General features: G+C 43.3%; 1 protein-coding gene and 1 long non-coding RNA gene across 3 annotated transcripts in view; one reads left to right on the plus strand and one right to left on the minus strand.

Annotated features, from left to right (window-relative positions):
* Window positions 1-4,211, plus strand: part of LOC309380717 — a 370,732-nt gene extending 366,521 nt beyond the window's left edge. The window contains exon 2 of the long non-coding RNA XR_014173069.1: window positions 3,452-4,211. This is a non-coding gene — a long non-coding RNA (uncharacterized lncRNA). The remainder of the gene's footprint in view (window positions 1-3,451) is intronic.
* DIRAS2 (DIRAS family GTPase 2) lies at window positions 990-26,882 on the minus strand. Of its 2 annotated transcripts, none has more exons than XM_081930808.1 (2): window positions 26,543-26,882; window positions 990-5,331 (listed from the first exon to the last, which is right to left on the minus strand). In XM_081930808.1, exon 2 carries the CDS (start codon window positions 5,289-5,291, stop codon window positions 4,692-4,694), a length of 600 nt encoding a protein of 199 aa, XP_081786934.1. In that variant the 5' UTR covers window positions 5,292-5,331; window positions 26,543-26,882; the 3' UTR covers window positions 990-4,691. The 2 variants fall into 2 exon arrangements, with proteins under 2 accessions (XP_081786934.1, XP_081786935.1); XM_081930809.1 differs by lacking the exon at window positions 26,543-26,882 and adding an exon at window positions 10,241-10,293.
* Window positions 26,883-27,381: the final 499 nt, after the last annotated feature.

Raw genomic sequence — 27,381 nt, forward strand, 5'->3', positions numbered from 1 at the left:
CTGCATTTAGGGATTAGGCAAACCTTCCTTCACATTATATAATATAAGCTGTGATGAAGTTAAGAAGGCTTTGTAACAGCTTTCTCTTTGGGGATTCTGTGCATTTGTAAAAGGTATATATTACTGGCTGTTCTGGGGCAACGGTATCCTGCAGGCTTGCTCTTTGTTATATACTTTCCAACCTTTTGATACTGCAAACACGGGCATGTTTCTAATGCCCTGATTCTCATGCCACGGATCACTGTCCAAACCCCCACCTTCAGTTCTTGTCCCAAACCACCTGCCTCCAGTAAATTTAAAAGCAGGAAAGTGTATGTTCATTTGGTTCAAGACAGTGGCGTAGCGTGGGTTGTCAGCACCCGGGGCAAGGCAAGTAATTTGCGCCCCCTAACCCGTGGATTTGCGCCCCCTAACCCTAACCCCCAGATGTTGCACCCGGTGCAGCCGGGGCCCCCTGCACCCCCCACGCTACGCCACTGGTTCAAGATATAGGGGAAAAACACAATTGCCCTACAATAAACTATCAGAAGTTCAAAAGATACTTCTGTTGCTGCAGTAGATGAAATGGCAGGCTGTACACTGTGTGCTCCCTTAGCGTTCAGGTGCATTCATTGCCCTTAGATGTTGTGCATATATTCCCACTTTCTTGGGGGGGGGTTTCTTAGTTGGTTGGACTATTGTTTCATTTGCATTGTTTTGTTACTGCATACCCTCCAACATTTATCTGATGATAAAATAGGGATGTCCTATTCAATTAATAATAATAATAATAATAATAAGCACAACCGTCTCTATATTAAACCCAACCAACTAAGAACAAACTCCCAAGAAAATGCTAATAATAATAATAATAATAATAATAATAATAATAATAATAATAATAATAATTTATACCCCAGTCATTTGTCTGGGTTGCCCCGGCCACTCTGGGCAACTTTCAATATATATAAAAACATAATAAAACATTTAAAAACTTCCCTACACATGGCTCAGAATTCACATAACTCCATACGCTCCAACATTTCTCCAACAAAAATAAGGATGTCCTACCATACCCTCTAGTATTTCTCTCATGAAAATAAGGACGTCCTAAGGAAAAGCAGAACATTCTGGGGTCAGATCAGAAACCAGGACTGTCCCTGGAAAATAGGGACACTTGGAGGGTCTGTTGGTGCCTCCAACTTTCTTAGGCAATTTAAATGGGCAGAAGGCTTTAAAATAAATAAAACAGAGATAAGAAGCTGAACCCTGGAAAAGGACCAGGAGAGCAATTCAAACTAAAGGCAGCCTCTAAATTCCTAAGAGGGGCATTGATTTACCATGGGAGACTTTGGAGCCCATGCAGTTTCCAAAAGCCGCAGAGTGAGGTGGAATAATTTATCCAACTAGCCACAGAGTCAGATGGAATACTTTATCCAGCTAGCTGCCTCTCTGTGGAGATTTTCATGATTTTCTATTGCTTGGGATGGAGAAAGTAAATGCTAGCAAGGAAAGGCCTCAAACGGGTTGGAGCTGGACTATTTGGCTTCCATGGACCTCAGTTAAGAAACACATCAGCTCCGAGTGAATGGCCACAGCCAGCCCCAAGTGAATCCCCCTGGAGTTTTGATGCTTTTCATAAGTTAGTCCTGAGATTCTTATTCAAGATGCCCGTTCACTTCAAAAGCTGTATATAGCCTGTTACTTTTTAACATCCAGCTACATGATGTCTCACATAATACGTCTTTCTTTTGGTTTGTCACTTTTCTTAATCGAATCCCAAATGGAAAAGATGAAAACCTTTGCCAAAGCGCTGGCTTGAAGGCAGAACAGACCAATTATGTGGTTACGTATTGAATTATTGCCTGGCTCAGTGCTGTTGGATTTTCTGACAGCTAGAAAGAAGACTCACTCAGCAGAAAATGAGACAAACGTCTTGCATGCAATCAGAAATGGTTTTAAAATGCCTGCTTCTAGGAGTAATCCCAATTCTGTGAAATCAAGAGGGGGAGGGGAAAGGGGAAAGAAACTTGCTTTTGGGTACATTCTTTGGGTGAAGACACCCAAATGGATCTAGTAGTTTGCTTCCTCTGGAGAAGGAAACTTGTTGGATTCAACCCATCTATTCTACATGTGAAGGAAGCCATTTCAATAGACTGAAAACTGAAAACAAATGCTTCAGATCCCACTGAATGGATGTCAAAACCATTTGCATAACTCTTCAGAACCTAAAATTAATCTCCTGAAGACATTTAATCTGGAGCAAATGCGCAACGTACTTTGTGTTTATGTGAACATCAACAAAGAGGTTGTGCACCTACATGTGTATACTCTTGACAAATGTTCAGATTAAGACTGAGCTGACATTTCTCCCAGATTCCTGAAAATATTCCTGCTGTTAAAACAGGGGCTGATTTTCTGCCACTGTCCGGGGGGAAGTGGGGAAAAAAGAGGATTTCCTCCAAACCTTTTGAGAGATAGCTGCCCTTACCTTGCCAGTAAGATATTGTGGAGAAAGCCTTAGGCAGTTTCCCTCTGGTCACATTTCCCAGAATGCCCTGGGAGAGACAGATTGTGACATGGCCTTGTTCCCAAGGCATTCTGGGAAACTGCAGAGAGAAACTGCACTTCTGTGAGTGGCACAGGGTTGGGGTCTTTTTTGGTTTGAAATTGATTCCATTGCCACCCAACAAATGATCGAAAAGAAATTTCTAAATTTTGGGGTACAGCTCTAGTTCAAATGGATGTGTGGCAGTCAGGGGTGGGGCTGCTGATGTAATGCCACACCCTCTAAATGCACATTTGTTTCATAAAGGTCAAATGCACATAAAGGGATTCTGTATTCATCCTTGGTGCATCAGGCCTTATTAAGTCTCTCCTACCTATTTCTCCTTGGACCATGGAAAGTAAACTGGCATAAACTGTGGTCTCATATTGCAGGCATCTGCTTGTCTGCAATTCTCTTTGTATTCAGGCAAGGGGGTGCAAGGATTAAAGAGTTCACAGCATTAAAGTATTTGTGAGCAATGCGTATTCCAATGCGAAGGATGCCTTTAAGTAGCTTTTGGGTGACATTTGAAATGTAACGTGTGTGCTATTTTTAAAGATACTTAATTGCATTTTCCAGCTTTTGATACACGCACTTGCCAAAATGTTAATATGTTCTGCTTCAAAGTAGCTCATTCTCTTCACGATGCAGCTTTTAATTAAAAAACAACAGCAGCAACATCTTGCTTTGACGCATGTACAGTGGTACCTCTGGTTACGAACTTCATTCGTTCCGGAGGTCAGTTCTTAACCTGAAACCATTCTTAAGCTGAGGTACCACTTTAGCTAATGGGGCCTCCTGCTGCTGCTGGCACGCAATTTCTATTCTCATCCTGAGGTAAAATTCTTAACCCAAGGTACTACTTCCAGGTTAGCGGAGTCTGTAACCCAAAGTGTTTGTAACCCGCGGTGTTTGTAACCTGAGGTACCACTGCACTGTAATGAAAATGTCATTTGGCACAGAGGTTTTGCCCTGTCCATTCAAGATTCGCAAACCATACTAAGTCCATCAGTTGCCCACCCTGAACCCGCACCTGTCAGCATATGAGATGCAGGTAATTCTGTTCTCCCTGATGCCACAACTGACATGTGGGAAGGCTGGATTTGGAAACCTGTGTCTCATCATATATCCCCACCCCTCAGAGACTGTCCCCAGCCCCCAGCCATCCAGCAAGTATGAGTACTGAGATCAAATTTTTCTGTCCTCACAGAAAATACCTGATTTCTCCCAGCCAATCTGATGTTTGCTAAGAATAAAAAATGGGGGGGGGGATGTTTACAGGTGCATGCGACTAATTCAACTGATACCCATATCAACTATGAATCCTTTGGAGAGTCAAATGTAATGAGTCTACTTCAGTTTCATAAGATAAAAATAAAGAAATATCTGGCAAGTTGAGTGTTACAGATTTCACCCCTGGGTCAAAAACATTTCCTCTCCCCTTGCATCCTCATACCAGATAATTGTCATGCTACCCAGAACAGCTAATCGGCAATGTTAGATCTATTCGCAAAGGGGAGGTGGTCAGATTCTGCATCCCATGGGAGAGAATAATATTTGGTGCTGCCTGATGTCACTGAGGCCTTGATATTTCATCAGGGGCACTAGGAAAATTACAAAGGTGAGGGGGGGGGAAACATCTTAGTTCAGTGTTCATCAGTATCATAAAGCATTTGAAGAAGAATAGAGCACAATTCAGTGTGAGAGAATAAACTTGCAATCCAGGAAAGCTATGTTAACTTAACCCTAAATTTAGTTCTACTTCCAAATATATATATTTGTAGATAAATACATCTTTCATTAATTCTACATATAGCATTAGCATAAAGTTTTAAACTAACAACTCCTCATCTTTACATAGTGGCAACGATACCGGCGGGAGTATTTAGTTGTGGATATTTCATTTTCTATTCTCTCAAAAAGAGATATCGCTCTTCTTCTGGTAACTGCTTTGCTGCCGCTGCTGTTAAATGTCTAATTTATAAAAGGGTTGAGAGGTTGGTAGCGCTTTCACTCCACACAACTGTTTACTTCTGGTATATTTTGAAAACAGCTATTAATAAAACAGTCCCACATGTTTGTTTGTTTTCCATTGTGTACAGGTCTGAAACATGGTACAGTCAGAAGAAGGAGTCTAGATGGCAGCTCCGGGATAGTGCTATTTTCACATAATGACACATTTGCCTTTCAGCTTCTCTTTCCTTTTCTGCTGCTTGCTTTTTTTGCCGTCAATCTGTAAGCTCACAGTCCTGCGTTTCTCCAAGTTCAGCAGCTCCTGGAACAACTCCTTCACGTTGTGGTTCATCTTGGCAGAGGTCTCCATGAAGGCACACTTCCACTTTTTGGCCAGGGCTTCTCCATCGTTGGTCTGTACCTCTCGGTTGTGGTCCTCGTCGTTCTTGTTCCCTACCAGCATGATTGGGATGCTGTCTATATCCCCTTTGATTTGGCAGATCTGTTCGTAGATAGGCTTGAGTTCCTCCAAGGACTGCCGGCTGGTGACGGAGTAGACCAAAATGAAAGCATGTCCTTTGGAAATAGACAAACGCTGCATGGCAGGAAACTGATGGCTCCCCGTTGTGTCAGTGATCTGCAAAGTGCATATGCTCTTATCGCAGCTGATCACCTGCCTGTAGGTGTCTTCAATTGTAGGGATGTAACTGTCTCTGAAGGTGCCTTTAACAAATCTCAGGACCAAGGAACTCTTGCCAACTCCTCCTGCTCCAAACACCACCACCCTGTAATCATTGCTTTGTTCAGGCATGGTTTTTCAAGCTTTGTGCTGCTCAACGAAGAAAAGAAACCTGCATGTTGGGAAGAAATAGGAATCATCTATTAACAATTTGTGGGGGGAGATAGTTCAAAATAAATCCAGGACGCTAGAAATGGGAAACATGAGCTATGTTATCGCACAGTGTGAAGGATGAGGCTCTTTCTTCTCAATTTTAGATGCCCATCTTTCAGTACAAAGCAGATCCGTAAATTTATATAACTCACTGTCTTTCTATGATTTTGAGGAAGTGTTCGCTATTGGTAAATTCCCACAGAGAGCAGCAGACCCATTCCAAACACTGAAGGATAACACTCGCTCTACCTTTTCAAATGGAAATGGAGAAACTCTGCCCCAAATTTGGCCTGCCAAGCAGTTTCCCCCCAACCACACCCACCTGCCTCATGTCTGGCATCATTTGTGACATCAGGTGTGGGGTAAATAGAGACATGGCACTAAGCTTCCCATTGCCTCCCGTGTTGGTAGCAGGCAGCAGCACTCAGTGTTGAGCAACGCCACCACCAACTTCTATCTGTTTACACCAATCACACATCTTTGTGTTTGCTGAATTGCTGAAATGCAGGGGTGGCTCATAAATAAGGGTGAGCCTTCTAATTACATATACAGTGGTGCCTCGGGTTAAGTACTTAATTCGTTCCAGGGGTCCGTTCTTAACCTGAAACTGTTCTTAACCTGAAGCACCACTTTAGCTAATGGGGCCTCCCGCTGCTGCTGCGCCTCCGGAGCACGATTTCTGTTCTCATCATGAAGCAAAGTTCTTAACCCGAGGTACTATTTCTGGGTTAGCGGAGTCTGTAACCTGAAGCGTCTGTAACCCGAAGTACCACTGTAGAAGGTTCTCCAAGAGATGCCAGTTTTGGGGAAGGGATCATGGAGACAAGCAGAACAGAGAGCCCTGTTGTATTTGCACAGGGTTTCTGCAGATGGGATTCATTCGTGTCCATTCCTAGGCCTGTAAATATGGGTTTTAGAGTGCTGAAGCAGCCTTTTCCTGCTAATCCTCTGCTTCTCCAACAAAAAGCACTGCAAAAAAGCCTCTGTGCATCCACAACCAAAAAGCACATTTGATAGGTTTGTATTCACAGTTGTATCAATATTATTTTGTCGTGTTAAGCCAATGCACAAAAACACAAGTATGTCTCAGTAAATCATCACCACGCAAAATGAGATACAGCCTAGGACTCACATACCTATGGGATCGCCTCTCCTGGTATGCCCTGCGGAGGACCTTAAGGTCCACAAATGACAACACTTTGGAGATCCCAAGTCGCAAGGTGGTTAGATTGGTCTCAACTAGGGCCAGGGCTTTTTCAGTACTGGCCCTGACTTGGTGGAACGCTCTGTCACAAGAGACTAGGGCCCTGCGGGACTTGACATCTTTCCACAGGGCCTGCAAGACAGAGTTGTTCTGTCTGGCCTTTGGTTTGGACTCAGTCTGACCCTGATGTTTCCCTCCCCTTATGGTTTTGATCTATGGGCTACTATTAAAATGAGGCTACATTTTAAATTGTATTTTAACCTGTATTTTAAATTGGGTTTTTTTCTTTCTCTTCTCCCCCCCCCCATTATGTTTTTATTGTAATTTTACTGGTGTTAGCCACCCTGAGCCCAGCTTTGGCCAGGGAGGGCGGGGTATAAATAAATTATTTATTTATTGTTGTTGTTGTTATATATGGGCATGCCTTTTGTGTGCCTTTTGTGTGTGTGCAACATTTTGTCCACACACACTTGCAGGTGAGTACGGAAAGAGTGGGGCAGAGAACATGCGAATAAAATGAAGGAGCAGGAAGTGCTTGCAGGTTGCGCATGCTCCAACCCTGTACAGTAGTACCTCGGGTTAAGTACATAATTCGTTCCGGAGGTCCGTACTTAACCTGAAACTGTTCTTAACCTGAAGCACCACTTTAGCTAATGGGGCCTCCTGCTGCTGCTGTGCCGCCGCCGCACGATTTCTGTTCTCATCCTGAAGCAAAGTTCTTAACCTGAAGCACTATTTCTGGGTTAGCAGAGTCTGTAACCTGAAGCGTATGTAACCTGAAGCGTATGTAACCCGAGGTACCACTGTACAGTGGTACCTCGGGTTACATACGCTTCAGGTTACAGACTCCGCAAACCCAGAAATAGTATCTCAGGTTAAGAACTTTGCTTCAGGATGAGAACAGAAATCGTGTGGTGGCAGTGGAGGTCCCATTAGCTAAAGTGGTACCTCAGGTGAAGAACAGACTTCCGGAACGAATTAAGTACTTAACCCGAGGTACCACTGTAATTAATTTTAGAACGTAAAATCAGAGAGAAGCCATGGAGGAACTAAGTAACGAAAGGAGAAAAACTCTTTCACCCCAATTTCCAAATTAAGATATTTCCCTCTGTCTCTAGCCTAATGCAGAAAAGCTGGAAGTGTTCTGGGCCTGATTCAAAATGTATCGTAAATGCCAAGATTCTGCCTCGTTGAGCCATTAGAATGGGACTATATCTCAGCGCAATATGGAGAAACAGGGATGGCATTACAGCTTCTCATATCCAATCGTAGTGTGAACTCCCCAGAGTATAATGTTAAAGACAAGTGGGCTGAGGAAATGCTAAGAGAAAAGATAAGAAAAGGCTCTAGAAGGCAAAGAGAAAGTAGGCGTCTAGTTCGTGTCACAATCCAGCCTACAGGAAGAAACAAGAGCGGAGGCAGTTAGAAGGAATTTCCCCCCCAGAGGATAACACTGACTAAATCTATGAGACAGCTGCTAACTAGGGCTATGGCTTAGGCAGAGCAGTAAAGAAGAGCCGTGACGACGAATAATGTCGCAATCGTGATTACAGCTAAAAGAACAAGGCAGATGGGACAATGCATCTTCAGAGCTTGCCAAAACTGGGTACGAATAGCACAGAGCCAAGGGGATGACGGTGTTGTGGTGAAGTAATTTTTTAAAAATGGAAATGAACATGCGGACCAGGTCTGTTGTCCAGGTCGGTCATGTAACTAAAGATTCTCTGCATAGCTGTCAACTTTTCCCTTTTCTTGCGAGGAATCCTATTCGGGATAAGGGGATTTCCCTTTAAAAAAGGGAAACGTTGACAGCTATGGTTCTCTGTGTTGAGCATTTTTGCTGGTCGATCTGCCCTTGCCCTAAAAAGGGGGGGGTGCAATTATGCAATGATGTCTTCCAAGTCAACAGGAAACTTATTGTTGCCATTAATAAATTAATTAAATGTAATGTAATTAAATTTATATACCACCCTTCGTCCCAAGATCTCAGGGCAGCCGACATGATGAAAATGTAAGGTTTTACATTTACACAAATAAATAGAACAAAAACAAAACAATAACCCCCCCTTCCCACAGACACATTCAGAAGGCTGTGGAATATTAATCAGCCAAAGGCCTGGTTGAAGAGGAACGTTTTCACCCCGAAAATATATAATAAAGGCACCAGGCGAACCTCTCTGAGGAAGCCATTCCATTTGGAATTTGAAATCCCTCCTTCACCTCCGGTTTACTCTCGTGTAAGAGTTTTGCCTTGATCCTTGGCTTTTTATTATTCCAAATAAACTTAAAAGCAACATGCTGTCATTTATTTAATTGTTGACCATTTATTTTAATTGGCAAGTGCTGGAACAGAAAATTGATTCTGGTAGCCATCTTATTCACTGATATTTTTGCCTGGGGGGGGAAATTAAATAAGGGAAGCGAGGCTGCAAGATTTGTCAATTAATTGGTTACATGAATTCATTAAAAATGCATTTAACTTAAAAAAAATTATGGGGGAGGGGCATTTTTATTTTTTAAAATTTAACTATTTATACAAACCATATGTAGCATGTGCCATTTTTGGAGAGACATTGTACCTTCTCTCTAACACCCCATTTATAGTGCTACTGCTGAACTACATACATCAGTGTTTCCCAACCCGGGGTCTCCAGCTGTTTTTGGACCACAATTCCCATCATCCCTGACCACTGGTCTTGCTAGCTAGGGAGTTGTAGTCCAAAAACAGCTGAAGACCAATGCTGGGAAACAGTGACATACTGTACATGCATCATTTAAAAACAGAGGACGGGGTTCACCTAGTGAAGTCCGTCAGCAGAAGCCCTGCACAAAGAGAGAGGGTCACAATGTGGTTCCCCCCGATGCTCCCCCAAGATTGGCTCTGGAGTAGGGTTGCCATTTTTCACACAATGAAAATCTGGACAGAAAGGTTGTTAAGCTTTTTCTGGCAAAGTTGTTGAGGAAAATCACCAAAAACGATACTTCCAACATGGGTTGCCATATATCCAAATTTTCCCAGACTCCCCTCCCCCCCCCCCCCAGTGATTTCCAACCGGACACTACTTCCAACTGCAGTATTCCAGATATGTCTGGGAAATTCTGGACGTATGACAACCCTACTTTGGAAGTCAATATAACTCCCCGGAACAGTTTGTCCGGAAAGCAAATGACACATCTATCTGGCAAGCTACAATACTTGTGGAGATGAAACATTTGTAATAGCAAAGTTGAATTGCACTCATAGTATACTCTTTTTTTGCATCCAAATATATGCAGATACAAGGGACGTGGGAGGTGCTGTGGGTTAAACCACAGAGCCTAGGACTTGCAGATCAGAAGGTTGGCGGTTCGAATCCCCGCGGCGGGGTGAGCTCCCGTTTCACAGTCCCTGCTCCTGCCAACCTAGCAGTTCGAAAGCACATAAAAGTGCAGGTAGATAAATAGATACCACTCCAGTGGGAATGTAAACGGCATTTCCGTGCGCTGCTCTAGTTCGCCAGAAGCAGCTTAGTCATGCTGGTCACATGACCCAGAAGCTGTACGCCGGCTCCCTCGGCCAATAAAGTGAGATGAGCGCCAGAGTCGGACATGACTGGACCTAATGGTCAGGGGTCCCTTTACCTTTACTTTTAGATGCAGATACAATTGATATTTTCAAACTCACAGAGTCACACAGTTGGAAAGGAACTCAAAGATCCTTTAGTTCAAGGTAAATGTAAAGGTAAAGGACTCCTGTGTGGTTAAGTCCAGTCAAAGGTGACTATGACTATAAGTCAAAGGTGGTACTCATCTCACTTTCAGGACGAGCATTTGTCCACATACAGCTTTCCAGGTCATGTGGCCAGCATGACTAAACTGCTTCTGGTTTCTTGTGATGTCACAAAAGCACTTGGCAACTGAGTGGATATAAAGGCAGGCCAAGGGGAAAGCCCTTTTCTGTTTCCAGCAGGACACACCTGGAAATGGATGTGACATTCAGCACTGCCCAGGTTTCTTCCACTTGGAGGAGGCAAACTGGTGAATGGAAGGAGGCAATCCTCTGGCAGTGGGATGCTAGGGAGCGATAATAAGGCAAGTTTGCTTGCTTGAAGGCTGCTGATTTCCATGGTTGGAAGCTGGCGGACGTCTTATGATGGTCCTAACAGTAGCTTCTAGGACAACGGGACACCGTGACAGAAACCAGAGTGCACAGAAACGCCGTTTACCTTCCTTCTTGATCGGCAAGCCCAAGAGGCTCCGTGGTTTAGACCACAGCGTCACCCGTGTTCAACCCCCTGCTGATGCAGGAAATACTCAACTACAACATCCTTGACAGGTTGTCGCTGTAAAAAAAACCTCCAGCGAACTCCACTACCACATGAGACAATCTGTTCCACTGTCAATCAGCTTGTATCTTCAGAATGTTCTTCCTAATCTTTCGTTGAACGTGATTAAACAACTAAGATTTCTTTAATTGGGTGAAAGCCGTAAGAAGAACATAAAATCCCTTGGTGCCATCAGACTGAAGGTCCACCTTATTCAGCATTTTGCCCCTATCAGTTACAGTGGTACCTCGGGTTAAGTACTTAATTCGTTCCGGAGGTCCGTTCTTAACCTGAAACTGTTCTTAACCTGAAGCACCACTTTAGCTAATAGGGCCTCCTACTGCCAGAGCACGATTTCTGTTCTTATCCTGAAGCAAAGTTCTTAACCTAAAGCACTATTTCTGGGTTAGCAGAGTCTGTAACCTGAAGCGTATGTAACCCGAGGTACCACTGTACTACTGCACCAAGAAGCTTCCTTAAGAGTGGCTAACAGAAGATGTGTTTAATTGAAATTGGCAGAGCATTTTACAAAGGAGTTCAAACCTGGGTGGGGTAAGCTTGCTGAACTGACTTCTTCTTTGCCTCAGTATGACTGGATTGAAGATCTGCTGCTTCTTGTTGGTGGCCACAGGTTAGCAATATGCCCACGATAAGCAGAACTGAAACAGCCATTCCCTGTGCCCAAGGATGCAGTGATAGTGCCATTTCTATTTTTCATTTTTTGCTCTTATGGCTAATTAGACTTAACTGTCTTCAAATCTGTCTAATCCTTTATGAAATTTATCAGCTAGTTATCAGCATCAGGACATACTGCAGCAACTCTATAAATTTGTGTGTATAATTTTTTTAATTAAATTTTCTGTTTTACAATTTAAAGGACTCGTTTTTACATCCTTAAAATATCAATGACTTCCCTTCTTCTCTTTCCCTGGTTCATTTTACATATCACAAATCTCTGCATATTTTACAAAAACTATACCATTCAGTATTCCATTATTACTTCCATCAGAACTTATTTACACGGTTGAATTTACCTTAATGCTGCCAGCATTCTCAGCTGTACACAATTATTTCCCATATATTTAATAAACGTTTTCCAATCTTCTCTAAACATTATGTTCTTCTTGTTCTCTTGTTCTCTATGTTAAGTCTGCAAGCTGTGCATATTGTGTCAACTTAATTTGCCATTCTTCTTTGGTTGGGACCTTGCTCATTTTTCATTTTTGGGCTAACAAAACACGGGCCACAGTTGTTGCATACATAAATAACCTTTTCTGACTCCTGGGAATTTCAATCTGAGCAGCAACTCCATAAATTAGCCGGACGTTGCATGAAGAAATATTTTGGGTTTTTTTTATTTTATTTCAAGTTAATACCAATTTCCTTGTGAAAAAGCAGAAAGATAATTCCTTTCTGCTATATTGTTACATGCCATGTCCATAGCTGTCAACTTTTCCCTTTTCTTGCAAGGAATCCTATTCGGAATAAGGGAATTTTCCTTAAAAAGGGGAAAACATTGACAGCAATGCATGTTTCCCAATGACTCTCCTAGTTGCTGGTAAGCGTGTGCATTCATAAAGTTTTCCATTTGTTCCATGAAAGAGTCACTTTTAGTTTAATCTAATATATACTCTTGACTTGACGTGTAATGTGGATTAAGACTCACAGTGTATATATAGCCGCTGCTACTTAGGAACTCTTTTCACATTAACTGACTCTGATAGGGAAAGTCCTAATTTATTAACTAGGTTTCTCTTTTTTTAAAAAAAATTGCTATAATATAAAATTATTGTGTGAGCATAAGTAATGATTAAAGAATCTCTCTAACGAAATGTTTAATTACAGGCCCTGAGCAGGCTGATTTAAAAGAAATCATTGCATTCCTCTCACTGACTTATGCTATTTTTTCATTCAAGGGGTAACTGCAGAGCATTAGATTTTGGGAGCATGATCAACCTACGAAAACACTTGGGATACTCTGTAGGATCAGTTTATCCCTTCCTTTATGGCTAGTAGAGATAACAAGGCAATATCCAATTTAGTCATACTCAGAGCAAGACCATTACTGAAGTCAATACTTTTCCATGGATCTGAGTATGGCTATAACCCATCGTTTATTTATGTGGTGTCTGGCCTGTTTTTCACACTTTTATACACTGCCCTGGAATCTTCCGATTACACTTATTAGGAAGAAGAAAAAGGACGATCGACTGTAAAAATAGTGCGGGAAGAAATGCAAGGACCAGGGAACCGGGACTAAAGAGTTATGTCTTTTATTATGGACTCCCCCAAAAGCCCTCTTCATAACACAAATGTTCTCTGTAGGGCAGGGGTTTAGAAGCCTTCCCAGTCCAAGACCCACATTCCCTTTCAGGAGGGTGCGGGGCGGGGGGGGTGTGCAGGGCCAGAGGCAAAGGTTGCCCAAGCAATGGATGCAACCCTTACCTTTGTAAAAAAAGGTAAAAAAAGGTAAAGGGTCCCTGGACAGTTAAGTCCGGTCAAAGGTGACTATGGGGTTGCGGCGCTCATCTCGCTTTCAGGCCGAGAGAGCAGGCGTTTGTCCACAGACAGCTTTCTGGGTCATGTGGTCAGCAGGACTAAACTGCTCCTGGCACAATGGGACACTGTGATGGAAACCAGAGCACACAGAAATGCTGTTTACCTTTCCGCCACAGTGGTACCTATTTATCTACTTGAACTGGTGTGCTTCCAAACTGCTAGGTTGCCAGGAGCTGAGACAGAGCAACAGGAGCTCACCCCGTCACAGGGATTTGAACCACCAACCTGCTAATCGGCAAGCCCAAGAGGCTCAGTGGTTTAGACCACAGTGCCACCCACATCCCTAGATAAGTATTATCCCTACCCCACAGCGGTACCTATTTATCTACTTGCACTGGCGTGCTTTCGAACTGCTAGGTTGGCAGGAGCTGGGACAGAGCAACAGGAGCTCACCCGTTGCAGGGATTTGAACTGCTGACCTTCTTATCAGGAAGCCCAAGAGGCTCAGTGGTTTAGAACAAAGCATCACCTGTCCCCTACTGTACAGTAGGCTACATTCTAGCCATACAAAAGGCAGAGTGTTATGTACTGAAGTTCTCACCCTGGGCCAGCAGGGGGATACTAGATAGTTTTCACTCAGGTCCACATATGCTAATAAGGGATTGAAAGTGACGTTCAGTGATTGGATAGTTACAGAAAATGGTTACTGTTGCGTTCTAGTGGAGCTCTATATAAGCAGGCTGGCTGAACGCTTCAGTTCTGTTCTGTTCTGGCCTGTGAATAAACAAGAGCTGAATCCAGATCTGAATTCCCCATCCCCACACGAGAGAATTTGCACACCGTCCTAGGTTTTCAGAAGCCAAGAATAAAGGACATGTATCGAGAGTACAGTCACCTTTGGGTGGACTTCAAATAGTTGCCCACCCCAAGGATAAAATATAGAGGATGGGGGTTGGAAAATAATAAGCAAAGCATAGTTTTTTTCTAAGTGAGTGTGTATATTCTATAAGTGTGAGATATTCTGCCTTGTGGGTCTTTTCATCTGGAGGATGGGCTCTGAGTGTTCATGCAGAATTTCAATCGGGGCGATTAATAATTCACAAAGAATTTTGTGAAGCATTTTAAGTACAGGACTGCAGACGAAGCCAAGTCACACCGAATTTAGCTGTAAAGCACAAGATGACTGATGTAATGAAAAGTCTCCATTTGAGGTTTTTTCCCTGAGGAAACAAAAATTGGTACTCCCTTTCTGTCCAACACTGCGGCATCCTCGATAAGATCCTAGAACTAGTTTCTTCAGAGAGGCTTTTTTTTTTGCTAGTTGTCTGTTGGTAGAGGAGATGATTTCGTAAGCAATTTAATGAACATCAGCGTTTACCAATCTTCTCCGAGTTTTCTAAGTACCCTGAACTGATGGACAATTGACACTAGAGAATACGAGTGATTGTAATACGGCAGAAGTGATGATCTCATGCCGTGTAGCACAGAGAATGAAACATCTGTTGCATCACATACTCCGATAAGGGTTCTTAAAACAACAGGACTCTTTTGCTTTGGCAATCGTTGAAGTGGTGCTAAATAGTAAGTTTATTTGATATTTCTATGGACAGCTCCGATGTATGGAATTGACAGCTGGACCATAAAGAAGGCTGATCACCGAAGAATTGATGCTTTTGAATTATGGTGCTGGAGGAGACTCTTGAAAGTCCCATGGACTGCAAGAAGATCAAACCTCTCCATTGTTAAGGAAATCAGCCCTGTGTGCTCACTGGAAGGACAAATCCTGAAGTTGAGGCTCCAATACTTTGGCCACCTCATGAGAAGAGAAGACTCCCTGGAAAAGACCCTGATGTTGGGAAAGATGGAGGGCACAAGGAGAAGGGGACGACAGAGGATGAGATGGTTGGACAGTGTTCTCGACGCTACCAACATGAGTTTGACCAAACTGTGGGAGGCAGTGGAAGACGTGCTGTGGGCCATGGGGTCACGAAGAGTCAGACACGACTAAACAACTAAACAACAACAATGGACAGCTCCTAATGGACTTTGCACACTGTTGCTTAAGAGAACACACATTCCCTCTTCTTAGTGCATCAGTGGTGCCATTATGGTAGTGGCACGATAATCAGGCCAGTCTTTGCTTTTGAATTTTAGGAGCCTTGCTAAGTAATCTCAATAAGTTGATGGAAACTCATTACAGACTACCCTCAAGTGCCATAAGGAAGAAGGTCATCGTTAATAGTTTGCTTTCCTAAAGGTGTGTCTAAACAGCAGCTTCCTGCCTTTAGGGCTGGGCACCATTAAGCTTCTGTTCAAAATTAGAATTGTCTGGAAATGCACTTAAGAGTCCCTGCAGAAATGCTGCACGTTAGGAGATGTTAGTGTTTCATGTATCATTTCAGAATAAAGAACAAACCCATGAGGTCTCATTCAGAAACCCTGAGACACCAGAGTGCAAGACAGATGCAGGCAATTGTGCCCAAAGTGGTATGTTAATTAAAAACATGGCTTTGGACCACTGTATGATAATGATGATGATAATGATGATGATGATGATAATAATAATAATAATAATAATAATAATAATAATAATAATAATAATAATAATAATATATTTATACCCCGCCCATCTGCCTGGAATACCCCAGCCACTCTGGGTGGCTTACAGCACATAAAAAATTGTAAACATTAGACATTAAAAATTCCAGATACAGGGTTGCCTTCAGATGTCTTCTAAAAGTTTTTTCCCTGACATCTGATGGAAGGGCAATCCACAGGGCAGGCGCCACTGCAGAGAAGGCCCTCTGCCTGGTTCCCTGTAACCTCACTTTTCGGAGGGAGGGAACCGCCAGAAGGCCCTCAGAGCTGGACCTCAGTGTCCGGGCTGAACTATGGGGGCGGAGATGCTCCTTCAGGTATACTGGGCCAAGGCCATTTTGGGATTTAAAGGTCAGCACCAACACTTTGACTTGTGCTCAGAAACATACTGGGAGCCAATGTAGGTCTTTCAGGACAGGTGTTATATGGGCAGGTAGGGTCTCAGCCTGTGTACCAGATGGAGCTGATAAACAGCTGCCCGGGACGCAGAATTGACCTGCACTTCCATGGAAAGCTGTGAGTCCAAAATGACTCCCAGACTGTGCACCTTGTCCTTCAGGGACACAGTTATCCCATTCTGGACCAGGCAGTCCTCCACACCTGTCTGCCCCCAGTCCCCCAAAAACCATCCTTCTGTCTCGTCAGGATTCAACCTCAATCTTCAGATGCTATGATGATCACTCGTGGCTGGTTATGCGATCAGGACATAAACATATTTTCATAAAAAGTCAAGGTTTCATAAGAGAAAGCATTTTAAAGTAAAATTATACAGGAGTGCCACCTTGCTAGGGCTGCTAATTTTTTTAATAGTCCTCCCATACCAGTTCAGAACCAATTCCTGCATTTATTCTCCTTTGCAGTGGGGCTTAAATAAGATTATTTTAGCTTACTGCATGTTCTGGCACTCAGTGGTTGCCTGTTCTGACTGTCTGTTCTGCTTCTGAACTGTTCGTAGTGTCCTTGAAGAATAGGTCAAGGACATTTAAACAGGAGGGATAGAGATTTAAGATTACAAGGAACATTGAAGTATAAGGGGATGGTTTGACAGTGCAACTAAGCACTTAGAGACCTTGTGGGATCTGCTGCCACAGGGTCAAGCTAGATGTGATGTTAAGCACATAAATATACTTCTGTGGTTTTTGTTATGCGCACCCAGGTGCAATGAAGCACAGACAATCCTAGAATAAGTCACAGAGTAGCAATATTGGGATGAAATTGGGCCACAACTTTGTTGATTACAAATGCCAGAACTTGTTGGCATATGCAGATTAATGGTTGGTAGGGGATGACCAAGGTTAAGGGTCACCCTACAACATTCATCATATTCAGGAACCTCATGTGATAATTGGCAGGAGGCTCTAAGATCTGCCAGCTCCTGAGTTGGGTGTCTGGACATGAAACACCCCTCTGGGTTTGGGGATACTTCTGTGCTTTCAGGTTCAATAATAATAATAATAATTTATTATTTATACCCCGCCCATCTGGCTGGGTTTCCCCAGCCACTCTGGGCGGCTTCCAACTGAATATTAAAAACAATACAGCATCAGACATTTAAAACTTCCCTAAAGAGGGCTGCCTTCAGTTGTCTTTTAAAAGTAAAATTTGGTAGTTGTTTATTGCCTTGACATCTGCTGGGAGGGCGTTCCACAGGGCAGGCGCCACTACCGAGAAGGCCCTCTGCCTGGTTCCCTGTACCCTTACTTCTCAGAATGAGGGAACTGCCAGAAGGCCCTCGGCGCTGGATCTCAGTGTCCGGGCTGAATGATGGGAGTGGAGACGCTCCTTCAGGTATACAGGACTGAGGCCGTTTAGGGCTTTAAAAGTCAGCACCGACACTTTGAATTGTGCTCAGAAACATACTGGGAGCCAATGCAGATCTCTCAGAACCAGTGTTACGTGGTCCCGGCGGCCACTCCCAGTCACCAGTCTAGCTGCCGCATTCTGGATTAATTGCAGTTTCCGGGTCACCTTCAAAGGTGGCATGAATGAGGAGGGGACCATGGCCAGGAGAACTTTCTGGAGTCCACCACTGGGCAGGGTCTAGGCCTGGCAGAGGCAAGGTTATACCCTTGCCCAACTGGTCAGTTTTAAAGAATCTCACACATACCTTAAAGGCACATCAATGTTGAATGCATTCACACCATTAATTTCACATCTACTTTGGCCATTGGGGGCTTCTGAAGAGGATCTGGACAGGCATCTGTTGGGCGGGAGCGCTGAGATATAAGGCTATCCTGATACAAAGAATCTGATTATCTGTTTAGGGCCACTTATTAGATGCTGTGAAATATATCACAATTGTGCCAGTAAGTACTGACAGCAGCATTCTCAGAGGCCAAACAACTCTACATTGTGTCTTCACACACAAATGGCAGAGAGGAATAGCCCCACCAGTCCATCATTCATTGATCACAGGGCTTCATTTCTGATTAAGCAAAGCAGCTGGCATGTTTTCAATGAGCAGTCATTAATACTGCTATTTTGAAGGCCTAAGTAGCAAGAGAACAATCAGTTCTGGTGTTCCATATTTCCAGCTGAGCTAAGTTTAATCACAGAGGATGAAGTATTCATACCAGTAGCTGACAACATCCAGCCAAACCATCTTCTAAAAACCATATGAATTCTGTGTGGGCATACAGGGGAAATGTATTTGATGCTTAAACAATATCGAGTAAATTTCGGTATAATTTAGATGTTGCATTTGCAATAAAATATAGTCTAGTTACAAATGAGAGGCCCTTTTCTCTTCCCAAAACAAGCTGAAAATTCCGTTGCAAGGAAGCCACTTCCAGAGAAAAATGCTTGCTGCACTTGTCGATCATTTTAATACTGTGGTCAACAGATCAAAACCAAAATACTACAAATTCAGCACCAGTTGTTATGCAGTACATTTTGGGAATTGGCCAAGTCTATGGAGCTCCTCTTGAACCATGTTCAGAGTTTCAGATGCATCCATTAAATGTGGGTGGGGCATCAGCAGATATTACATGGTTTATATTAATTTTCTTTAGTCTCCTCACACACTTCAAGACAAGACTAGACAGCCCTTCACAAATTTGGTCTATCATACCAATTTGTCACACCATGATCAACCAAGATATTAAGATTCTCCTCAGAGACAATTCTCTGGATACCTCCACTGTTATGTACTGAATTGAATAGGATCCAAAATGCAGCAGTCTGATTGGTCCTAGAACAACAAGATTCAGAATGCAGCAGTCTGATTGGTCCTAGAACAATAGAATCCAGAATGCAGCAGTCTGATTGGTCCACAGGAGCCACCCAATTCAGCTCCAGGTGGAAGTTAATCCGCAACCTGATTGGCCTACAGGAGAATCCCGGAATTAGCCAATCGCGTGGGGCCCATTGTATAAATAATGTATATAAAGCAGACATTCTGGGGGAACTTCCATTCCTCCTCACCACTACGAGCTGAATAAAGAGCATGAAATCCACTCTCAACTCTGAGTATATTTCATCCACCAACAGAAAAGAAACAGGTGATTATGTCAGACAGTGTCAGAGACCGTGCTGAGGAGGGGTGCACTTAGGAGGAATGGTGGGAGCCACCCCCCCAACCCCTACCCCAATCCTGATCCTGATCCTGAATCTTCCCAGGAGCAGGAGGACGGTATAGATTTGGAACAATGGTTTGCAGAGGGGCATAGTTCAGAAGGCAGAAGCTGGGAAATATTGGATGGGGAACAGCTAGGAGAAGATGCACTGGGAGAGAGAGAGTTAACAGATTCACAGTCTGTGGACAGCATTCACCTGCTTCTCCAAAGACACGGAGAGCTCAGAAAGTGTTAGAACAGAAAGCAAAGAGGGTACAAGCTCAGATTACAAAATGTAGGAGTGGTGTAGATTAATAGGGATGGAGTGGGGGCGGGGAGTGAGCCTTAATTGGGAGCAGCACCATTTCTAGTAGACGTGCTCTTTTTTCCTCTCCCTGTAATTATTAAAGAATCTAACTGGTAAGACGTTCCTTTCATTTGATCTCTTCTTACTTACTGCTATGGGGAAGGAAGCCGATTCCCTGAAGCCTGACAGACAGGGCCTTTGTGGTGGTGGCACTCAGCCTTAGAATTCTCTCTTTGACTGGTACAGAGTATTACAGTCTTTACTTTCAGTGCCAGACTGAACTAGGACAGTCAGATGCAAAAAGCATTCAGGCCTCTTGCACCTTTAATATATATGCAGAATATGTGTCAACATACAGCACACTACAAGAATCTAGTCTATGTGTAACCAAGGCATGTGTTGACTGTAGCCAAGTCTGCTCTCTCTAGAAATGGACCCATTTGCCACACCGGCCTAAGATGAGCAAAAGTTCTCATAATCTCAGCCACCACTTGTCTCGACCATCTAGGAACAGTGCCAGTTCAGTACACTCCCAGAATGTAAACTTCATATTTCAAGAAGAGTGGAATCTTTTCCAGAACAAGTGGATATTCTATCACTGGACCAGCTGTCTTCATAATCAAGGACACTTACGGTAAGTTTCTGCTTGATCACCCCCCATCCAGCCCATCAATGGTTTCAGAGAATGTTTGAGAACTTCCACAGCCTCTATGGGCTGAGAAGAAAGGGAGATTATGGATCTACATGTCACCTGCATGTTGCTGACAACCAACTCCAAATCTCTAGACAATCCCATCCCCCTTAGTGGTTTCTTTAGATGCTGTTTTATCATTGTCCTAAATACTGAGTTGTCTTTGTCTTTGTCCATGACAAAGGTCTGTATAGTAAAAGCTATGGTTTTCCCAGTAGTGATGTATGGAAATGAAAGCTGGACCATAAAGAAGGCTGATCGCCGAAGAATTGATGCTTTTGAATTATGGTGCTGGAGGAGACTCTTGAGAGTCCCATGGACTGCAAGAAGATCAAACCTATCCATTCTGAAGGAAATCAGCCCTGAGTGCTCACTGGAAGGACAGATCCTGAAGCTGAGACTCCAATACTTTGGCCACCTCATGAGAAGAGAAAACTCCCTGGAAAAGACCCTGATGTTGGGAAAGATGGAGGGTACAAAAAGAAGGTGATGACAGAGGACGAGATGGTTGGACAGTGTTCTCGAAGCTACCAGCATGAGTTTGACCAAACTGCGGGAGGCAGTGGAAGACAGGAGTGCCTGGCATGCTCTGGTCCATGGGGTCACAAAGAGTCGGACACAACTAAACGACTAAACAACAACAAAATACTCATCAATCAATCAAACTAGTAGAGAGGACAAGAAGGAATTTTGCAGGATCTCAAGCAGGTGGTCCCCTAGGACCACCTTCAGGACTCTCCTCTCCCCAAACGGCAAGATCTATTGTGTGCCAAGGCCCCATGACCCGCAGTTCCCAAATTGATCATAAACACACGGACACGAGTATTTTGGTTTATGGGTTCAAATAGGCCATCATCATCATTTATTATTCATTCTCTGCCCATCTGACTGGGTCTCCCCAGCCACTCTGGGCAGCTCCCATCAAAATATTAAAAACATGATAAAACATCAAACATTAAAAATTTCCCTAAACAGGGCTGCCTTCAGATGTCTTCTAAAAGTCAGGTATTTATAAAAGTCAATTTATAAAAAATTATTTTTATAAACTGCAGTTATAATATAGTCACCCTAATGTTCAAAATTAATCTTGGGAGTCTTTTCTCCTTTTTATGATAACTTGTGAAAGTTAATGTCCTGGCTAGTGCCTGTTAATAGCAATGGAGTCGCCTGAAGAATTCAGAACAGGGCTGACGCTATGAGGTTTAATCCCTGAAATTATCATCATTTTCCAGTGACAAGATTTAAGTTCAATTCAAAAGGGGAAAGTAAAGAAACAATCGTGCGATTCGGCGAGTCTCATTACTGCCTAGCATTGATTTTCAGTCAGAGCCGCTGAGCATTAGTGGAAAGAACCTTATGCAACCTGGAAATTGATGTGCTTTCACCCATGCTGCTGCTTTATGGAACATCCATCTTAAAAAGGGGGAAGGATGCTAGCACTGTAGTATTCACTAGTCATTCTGACACAAAATCTCTCTCCCTGCTGCTTTAATGCAACGTCTATTGGATTACCGGGGTTTCCAGAATGTGCTGACAGCATCTCAGTTAAGGAATGTAGAAGATGGAATCTAGCTTCCTTTTTTTCCACATTTCACTAACTCTTTATATTCCTTGGCTCCTGGCTGATGCGTATCAGCGAGTAAATGAAAAGCAGTATCCTCATTTAAATTATGACATTCTTGTTTCCAGGTTAAATTTATTATTATATGTTGGAGGGCTCAATTTAAACGAAACCTTCACTGTTTCTCGCCATCAGAATAAGATAATTTCAATCAGCCTTGCACCAAAGGAAACTATATTGTGGTGCTAGAAAGTATCTAATTGTTTTTCCAAATTATTTTAAATTGCCTGGGTGACTCAGTTGACTGCCATAGATTTTATAATGGGCATCTTTAGCTGAAATGTGTATTTTGGAAGCTAGGGAAATTGTTTGGCCATAGTACCTGGTGGGTTTGCATTTTGAACTGTTGTCCAAGCATTACCCGTGCAATAAAGAATTGTACTGGAAATATACATGGTTTTCTTTTCTTTTGCAACACACAGAAAAAAAATACAGTGTTCTCTGAGGCATGGTTTAAAAAAACAAAACAAATAGAATTCCAGAAATGGAAATTAAATATCATTTATGATATTTCAGCAACACACCTGCCTGAACCAGGAGAAAAAAATGCTTTAGGGAATAGAATAAAATAAATGGACTTCCAGTGGAAAGCAGGTTCCATACCTTATGATCCACCAGTGCTGGAGAGGGGGATGCAATAGGAAGCTAGGAAACTGTTTAGGAGCAGGTCATATTGTTTGCCCATTTATGCAGTGGGCTCCAGAGTCTCCAACTGTCAGGGACTGAGCAGAGGAGGTGTGGCGGAGACTGCCTTCCCCTCCTGACCCTTCCAGGGAGGAGGAAGAGGAAGACAATACAGTGGTACCTCAGGTTACATACGCTTCAGGTTACAGACTCTGCTAACCCAGAAATAGTGCTTCTGGTTAAGAACTGTGCTTCAGGATGAGAACAGAAATCGTGCTCCAGCGGTGCGGCAGCAGCGGGAGGCCCCATTAGCTAAAGTGGTGCTTCAGGTTAAGAACAGTTTCAGGTTAAGAACAGACCTCCAGAACGAATTAAGTACTTAACCCAAGGTACCACTGTATAGATTTACAACAGAGATTTGAGGGAGGTCACAGCTCAGAGGCAGATGAGACGAAAAGTTGGGAAATAATGAGAGAAGAGGAGGCAGAACCGGAGCAGCAACTGGCTGACATGTTGTCACTAGAAAGCATTCTAGACCCAACATCTCCCAGAACCTGGCAAGCCTTAAAAGTAGGAGAGCAAAGAGCTTGTAGACAGAGGGCACGTAGGAGCACCCGTAGAGGAGATGGTGATGACGAATGAGGAAGTGGGAGAGACAGGGGTTGGAGATTAATTTGGGACAATGCCATTATCCAAGAGGCTGGGGTCTATAGCCTCTCTCTGTAAAGTTTGAAATAAAAATGGACTGTAAGAAACTTTCCCTTGTCTTTATACTTCCCTGGGCAACCAGCCGGGAGCTGCTGACAGTATCCTAACACCAACAGAGGTCTTTCACATCACCTATGACCTGATAATTTAAACTGGGAGTTCCTGGGAATGAGCCTGGGATGTCCCCCATGCAGATCAGGTGCTTTACCCCTGAGCTAAAGACCTTCTGTCAATAAATGCAGTTCTGAAACCTTTAACAGTGGTTCTCAACCTGTGGGTCTCCAGAGGTTGTTCGACTACAACTCCCATCATCCTTGAGCTCTGGCCTTGCTAGCTAGGGATAATGGGAGTTGTAGTCCAACAACATCTGGGGACCTATAGATTGAGAACCGCTGCTTTAACACCTTATCAGTCTCTACAGCCACAGCAGGCGCTGTAACTCTCCAATGGTTTGACTTCCCCTGCAAAGGCACACTCCTCCATTGTCTCCTGAGACAGATGCCAACAACAAAATATGACGTATCTGAGCACATGATGCACAGAAAGAATTCAAATGTAGCTAAGGCCAAACATGCGCCAAGATCTTTCATCCTCACGTGTACAGAATCACAAAGTTGGGTGGATCTCCCAGGCTTTTCCAGCCTATTACCATGCAAGAAGATCCTTCCACATACCAGAAGAGAGAGTTCTCCCATTTTTAAATACATCTCAACGCCAAATGCTGGATATACACAACACAGGAAAGCCACTAATGTCATATTCTGAGCACAGCTGGCTGCTTAATGATGGAAGCAGAACAGAGCCATGGCCTGGACCCACCTTACTTACGTTGTTTTTGTGAAAGTTTCCATGAAAGAAGATGTCACAACCACCCCAAGTCTCTTCCATAGCTGGAATGCTCTTGTATTTAGGAAGTTTTTCTAACTCATCTGCCGGCGGTTGAGTGAACCAATTTTCCCTGTTCTTTTTTCTGACTTCATTTGAAAACTCAATATTGACTCCACCTTCAATTAAGAAGTAGCAACGGCTGTCATGGGAATTAGAGGAGTTCTGCAGACTAAATCTGCGGTGTCAGGAGATGAAATCCAGCCGATTAAATGTCCACAGATAATTGTGTTTCAGTTCGGTTGGGCTGGATTTTTTTTTTAAATCTGGGAAAGATTTCCTTTCTTAAATGAGCATAAGAACCTAAGAGGATTCCCACTGGATCAGCCCAACAGCCCATCTAATTCCTGTTTCCCGATGGTCAAGGAGATTCCCACGGGAAGCCAACTAAGCAGGATATGAGGGAAAGAGCTAGGATTCTGTAGCTGGAATTTAGACTAGTATCCATTTAGAGACATTTAGAGTCGCCTTAACTTCTATTAAATTGACTAACCCCTTTTTAAAGCTGTCCGTGTCAGTGGGAAGTAATTTCATAGGTTAGCAATGCACTGTGGAAATAAATATTTCCTTTTATCGGTCATTAAGCTTCCAGAAGTTATCTTCATTGAATGACCGTAGGTTTCTGGTATTATGAAAGGGGGTGGGGAGTATTTCTGGCCACTTTCGCTACACCATCCGTGGCTCAGTTTGTAGAGCATGCAGCTCTTGATCTCCAGATCATGGGTTTGAGCCCCACGTTGGGTAAAACGATCCCTGCATTGCAGGGGGTTGGACTAAATGACTCTCTGGCAGGGGCGTAGCGTGGGGGGTGCAGGGGGGGCCAGCCGCACCGGGCGCAACATCTGGGGGTTAGGGTTAGGGGGCGCAAATCCACGGGTTAGGGGGCGCAAATCCACGGGGTTAGGGGGCACAAATTACTTGCCTTGCCCCGGGTGCTGACAACCCACGCTACGCCACTGCTCTCTGGGTCCCTTCCAAGGCTCCAAATCTATGGAATCTATGAACCATGCATCATTCTGTCATTTCTCCCTTACTTGCCTTACAGCTGCAGTTTCTTGAACCACAACAAGCACAGCTTTCTGGGCAAATCTATTTAATAATTATTCACAACTTGTGTGGGGCTAAATGTTACAGGAAAAGGTGCCAGTATGTGCTAAATTCAGCTGGATAATGGTGAAGCACTTTCTAGATCTGCAATACTTCCAGTGGGAACATTTTTTCCTTATTTTTTATAGGGCTATAACATGGCCCCTGTGCAACACCAGGAATCCATACTCCACACACATAACTAAATTCTGGCTGCAATTCCGTGCAAACTTGGGAGTAAATCTCTTTTAATTCAGAGGAGCTTGCATTGCAGGGGGTTAGACTAAATGACCCATAGGGTTCCTTCAAACCCTACATGTCTATGATTCTATTCTTCTAAAATAAAATAAAGCAAGGTTAATTCCAAAAATTCAACCTCGCAAACTATATGGTTATATGGGAAACAAGCATAAATGCAGATTTGCATAAGCATGTGCATTCCTATTAAAAATAACTACAAAGGCATGCAAAAGTACAAAGAAAACACTTTGTGAATCTTCACTCCTTAACGTATTTTGCTTTAAGATAATGAAGGAAGTCTAGATAAAATAACTGATTTTCTTAAACAGTTCTTTGTTTTGATTTCTTTGGGGGGCTAACGATTGATCCAGCTGTTCAAAGCAGGAGAACCAACCCATCTCTGTTCAAAACATGTCAGGGACTATTTGTTTAAAACTTACCAACCTGCACTGCCTTACTCTTTGGCTTCGAAAATATTCAGATCCATTTGCCAGGGCTCTCTCTCTCTTTTTTCAGAAACAGAAAAGGTCCACGAGAATCTAACCCCGAAATGTATCACCTGCACATTTTGAAAGATGCGGAGCTATGAACTTCTCCTTCACTAGGATTCCTCCCTTTTGCATTTCGAAATGTTTCCATTCGTTAAGTTTCCCCTCTGGTTTTTGTTTTTAAAGAAAATAATCTTGTATTACTTCCACCCCTTTTCCAGCAGGCAGATGGGTCAAAACATTCCTCACATTTCATTCGGGTGAAAATTGTAGCCTACAGCCAGTCTTGTAATGTGCATCCTGACCATTACGCAACATTCTAGAGAGAGTTTATTAAAAAATAAAAAATGAGGAGACTTACCTGAGAAGAAGAAGTCTGATAAATATGCTTCAGTTTTTGCCTGTCATAGTAGCTGAGGTAGAGGCTTTCTGCCGAGGCTGGGAGCTGGCTGTTTTTTAGTTCTCCCAATCTGTATCCCTCCTCCTTCCCTCTTCCGCTTTATGTCCAATTGGTGGCTGTTCTTTGGTGCTCCTGGCGTTTCTTGTGCTTTAGTCACTGAGATGCCAGCTCCCTCTCTTCCTCTCCGGGTCTCTGGGCCGTGGTTAATGCTTGTGTCCCTCCAGTTACTCCCTCTCCTCTCTGTGGCAGAACAGCTCTGGCTCCGGCTGCTGCATCAGATGCTATTAGTACCTAAATGGCGCCTGCAAATCTCATCTAAGCTTCTAACTGCCACCTACTGAATAAATGTGGAATTCACATCTTTGGGATGGGCTGGGTTTGGTCTTATTTAAAAAAAAGAAATTCAACACTCGGGCAAAGGCGGTCATCTCTGCCGTGCAATTGGGCTCGCATCCTTCAAAACTGCATTTTATTTGTTTTGTTTTCTTTGCCTCTCCAAATGCAGCAGCAGCAGCCCTGCTCTTTGAGCCTGACAGAGCTCACATAGGCAATTTCATGGCTGAAGTTGTGCACAGAATGGCCTCACAAAATTCTCCGCTTCATTTGCGAGCTCACAAATTGGTGGGAACTATTTCACAGAGTTTTTCCATGGAGAGAAGTGTTTCCCCCCCCCCCAAGTTTTAGTTCTAGTGGAGCAGCTTTCTTGTTTCAGAAAGGTTTTGGAATGGGTTGTTCGTTTGTTTGTTATTGCTGCCACTGCAAATGGCACCAGTAGGAGTTGTAGCAGAAAACTGGCCGCC

Source organism: Podarcis melisellensis (genome assembly GCF_964234715.1).
Source record: "Podarcis melisellensis genome assembly, chromosome: 11".
NCBI classification, from domain to species: domain Eukaryota; kingdom Metazoa; phylum Chordata; class Lepidosauria; order Squamata; family Lacertidae; genus Podarcis; species Podarcis melisellensis.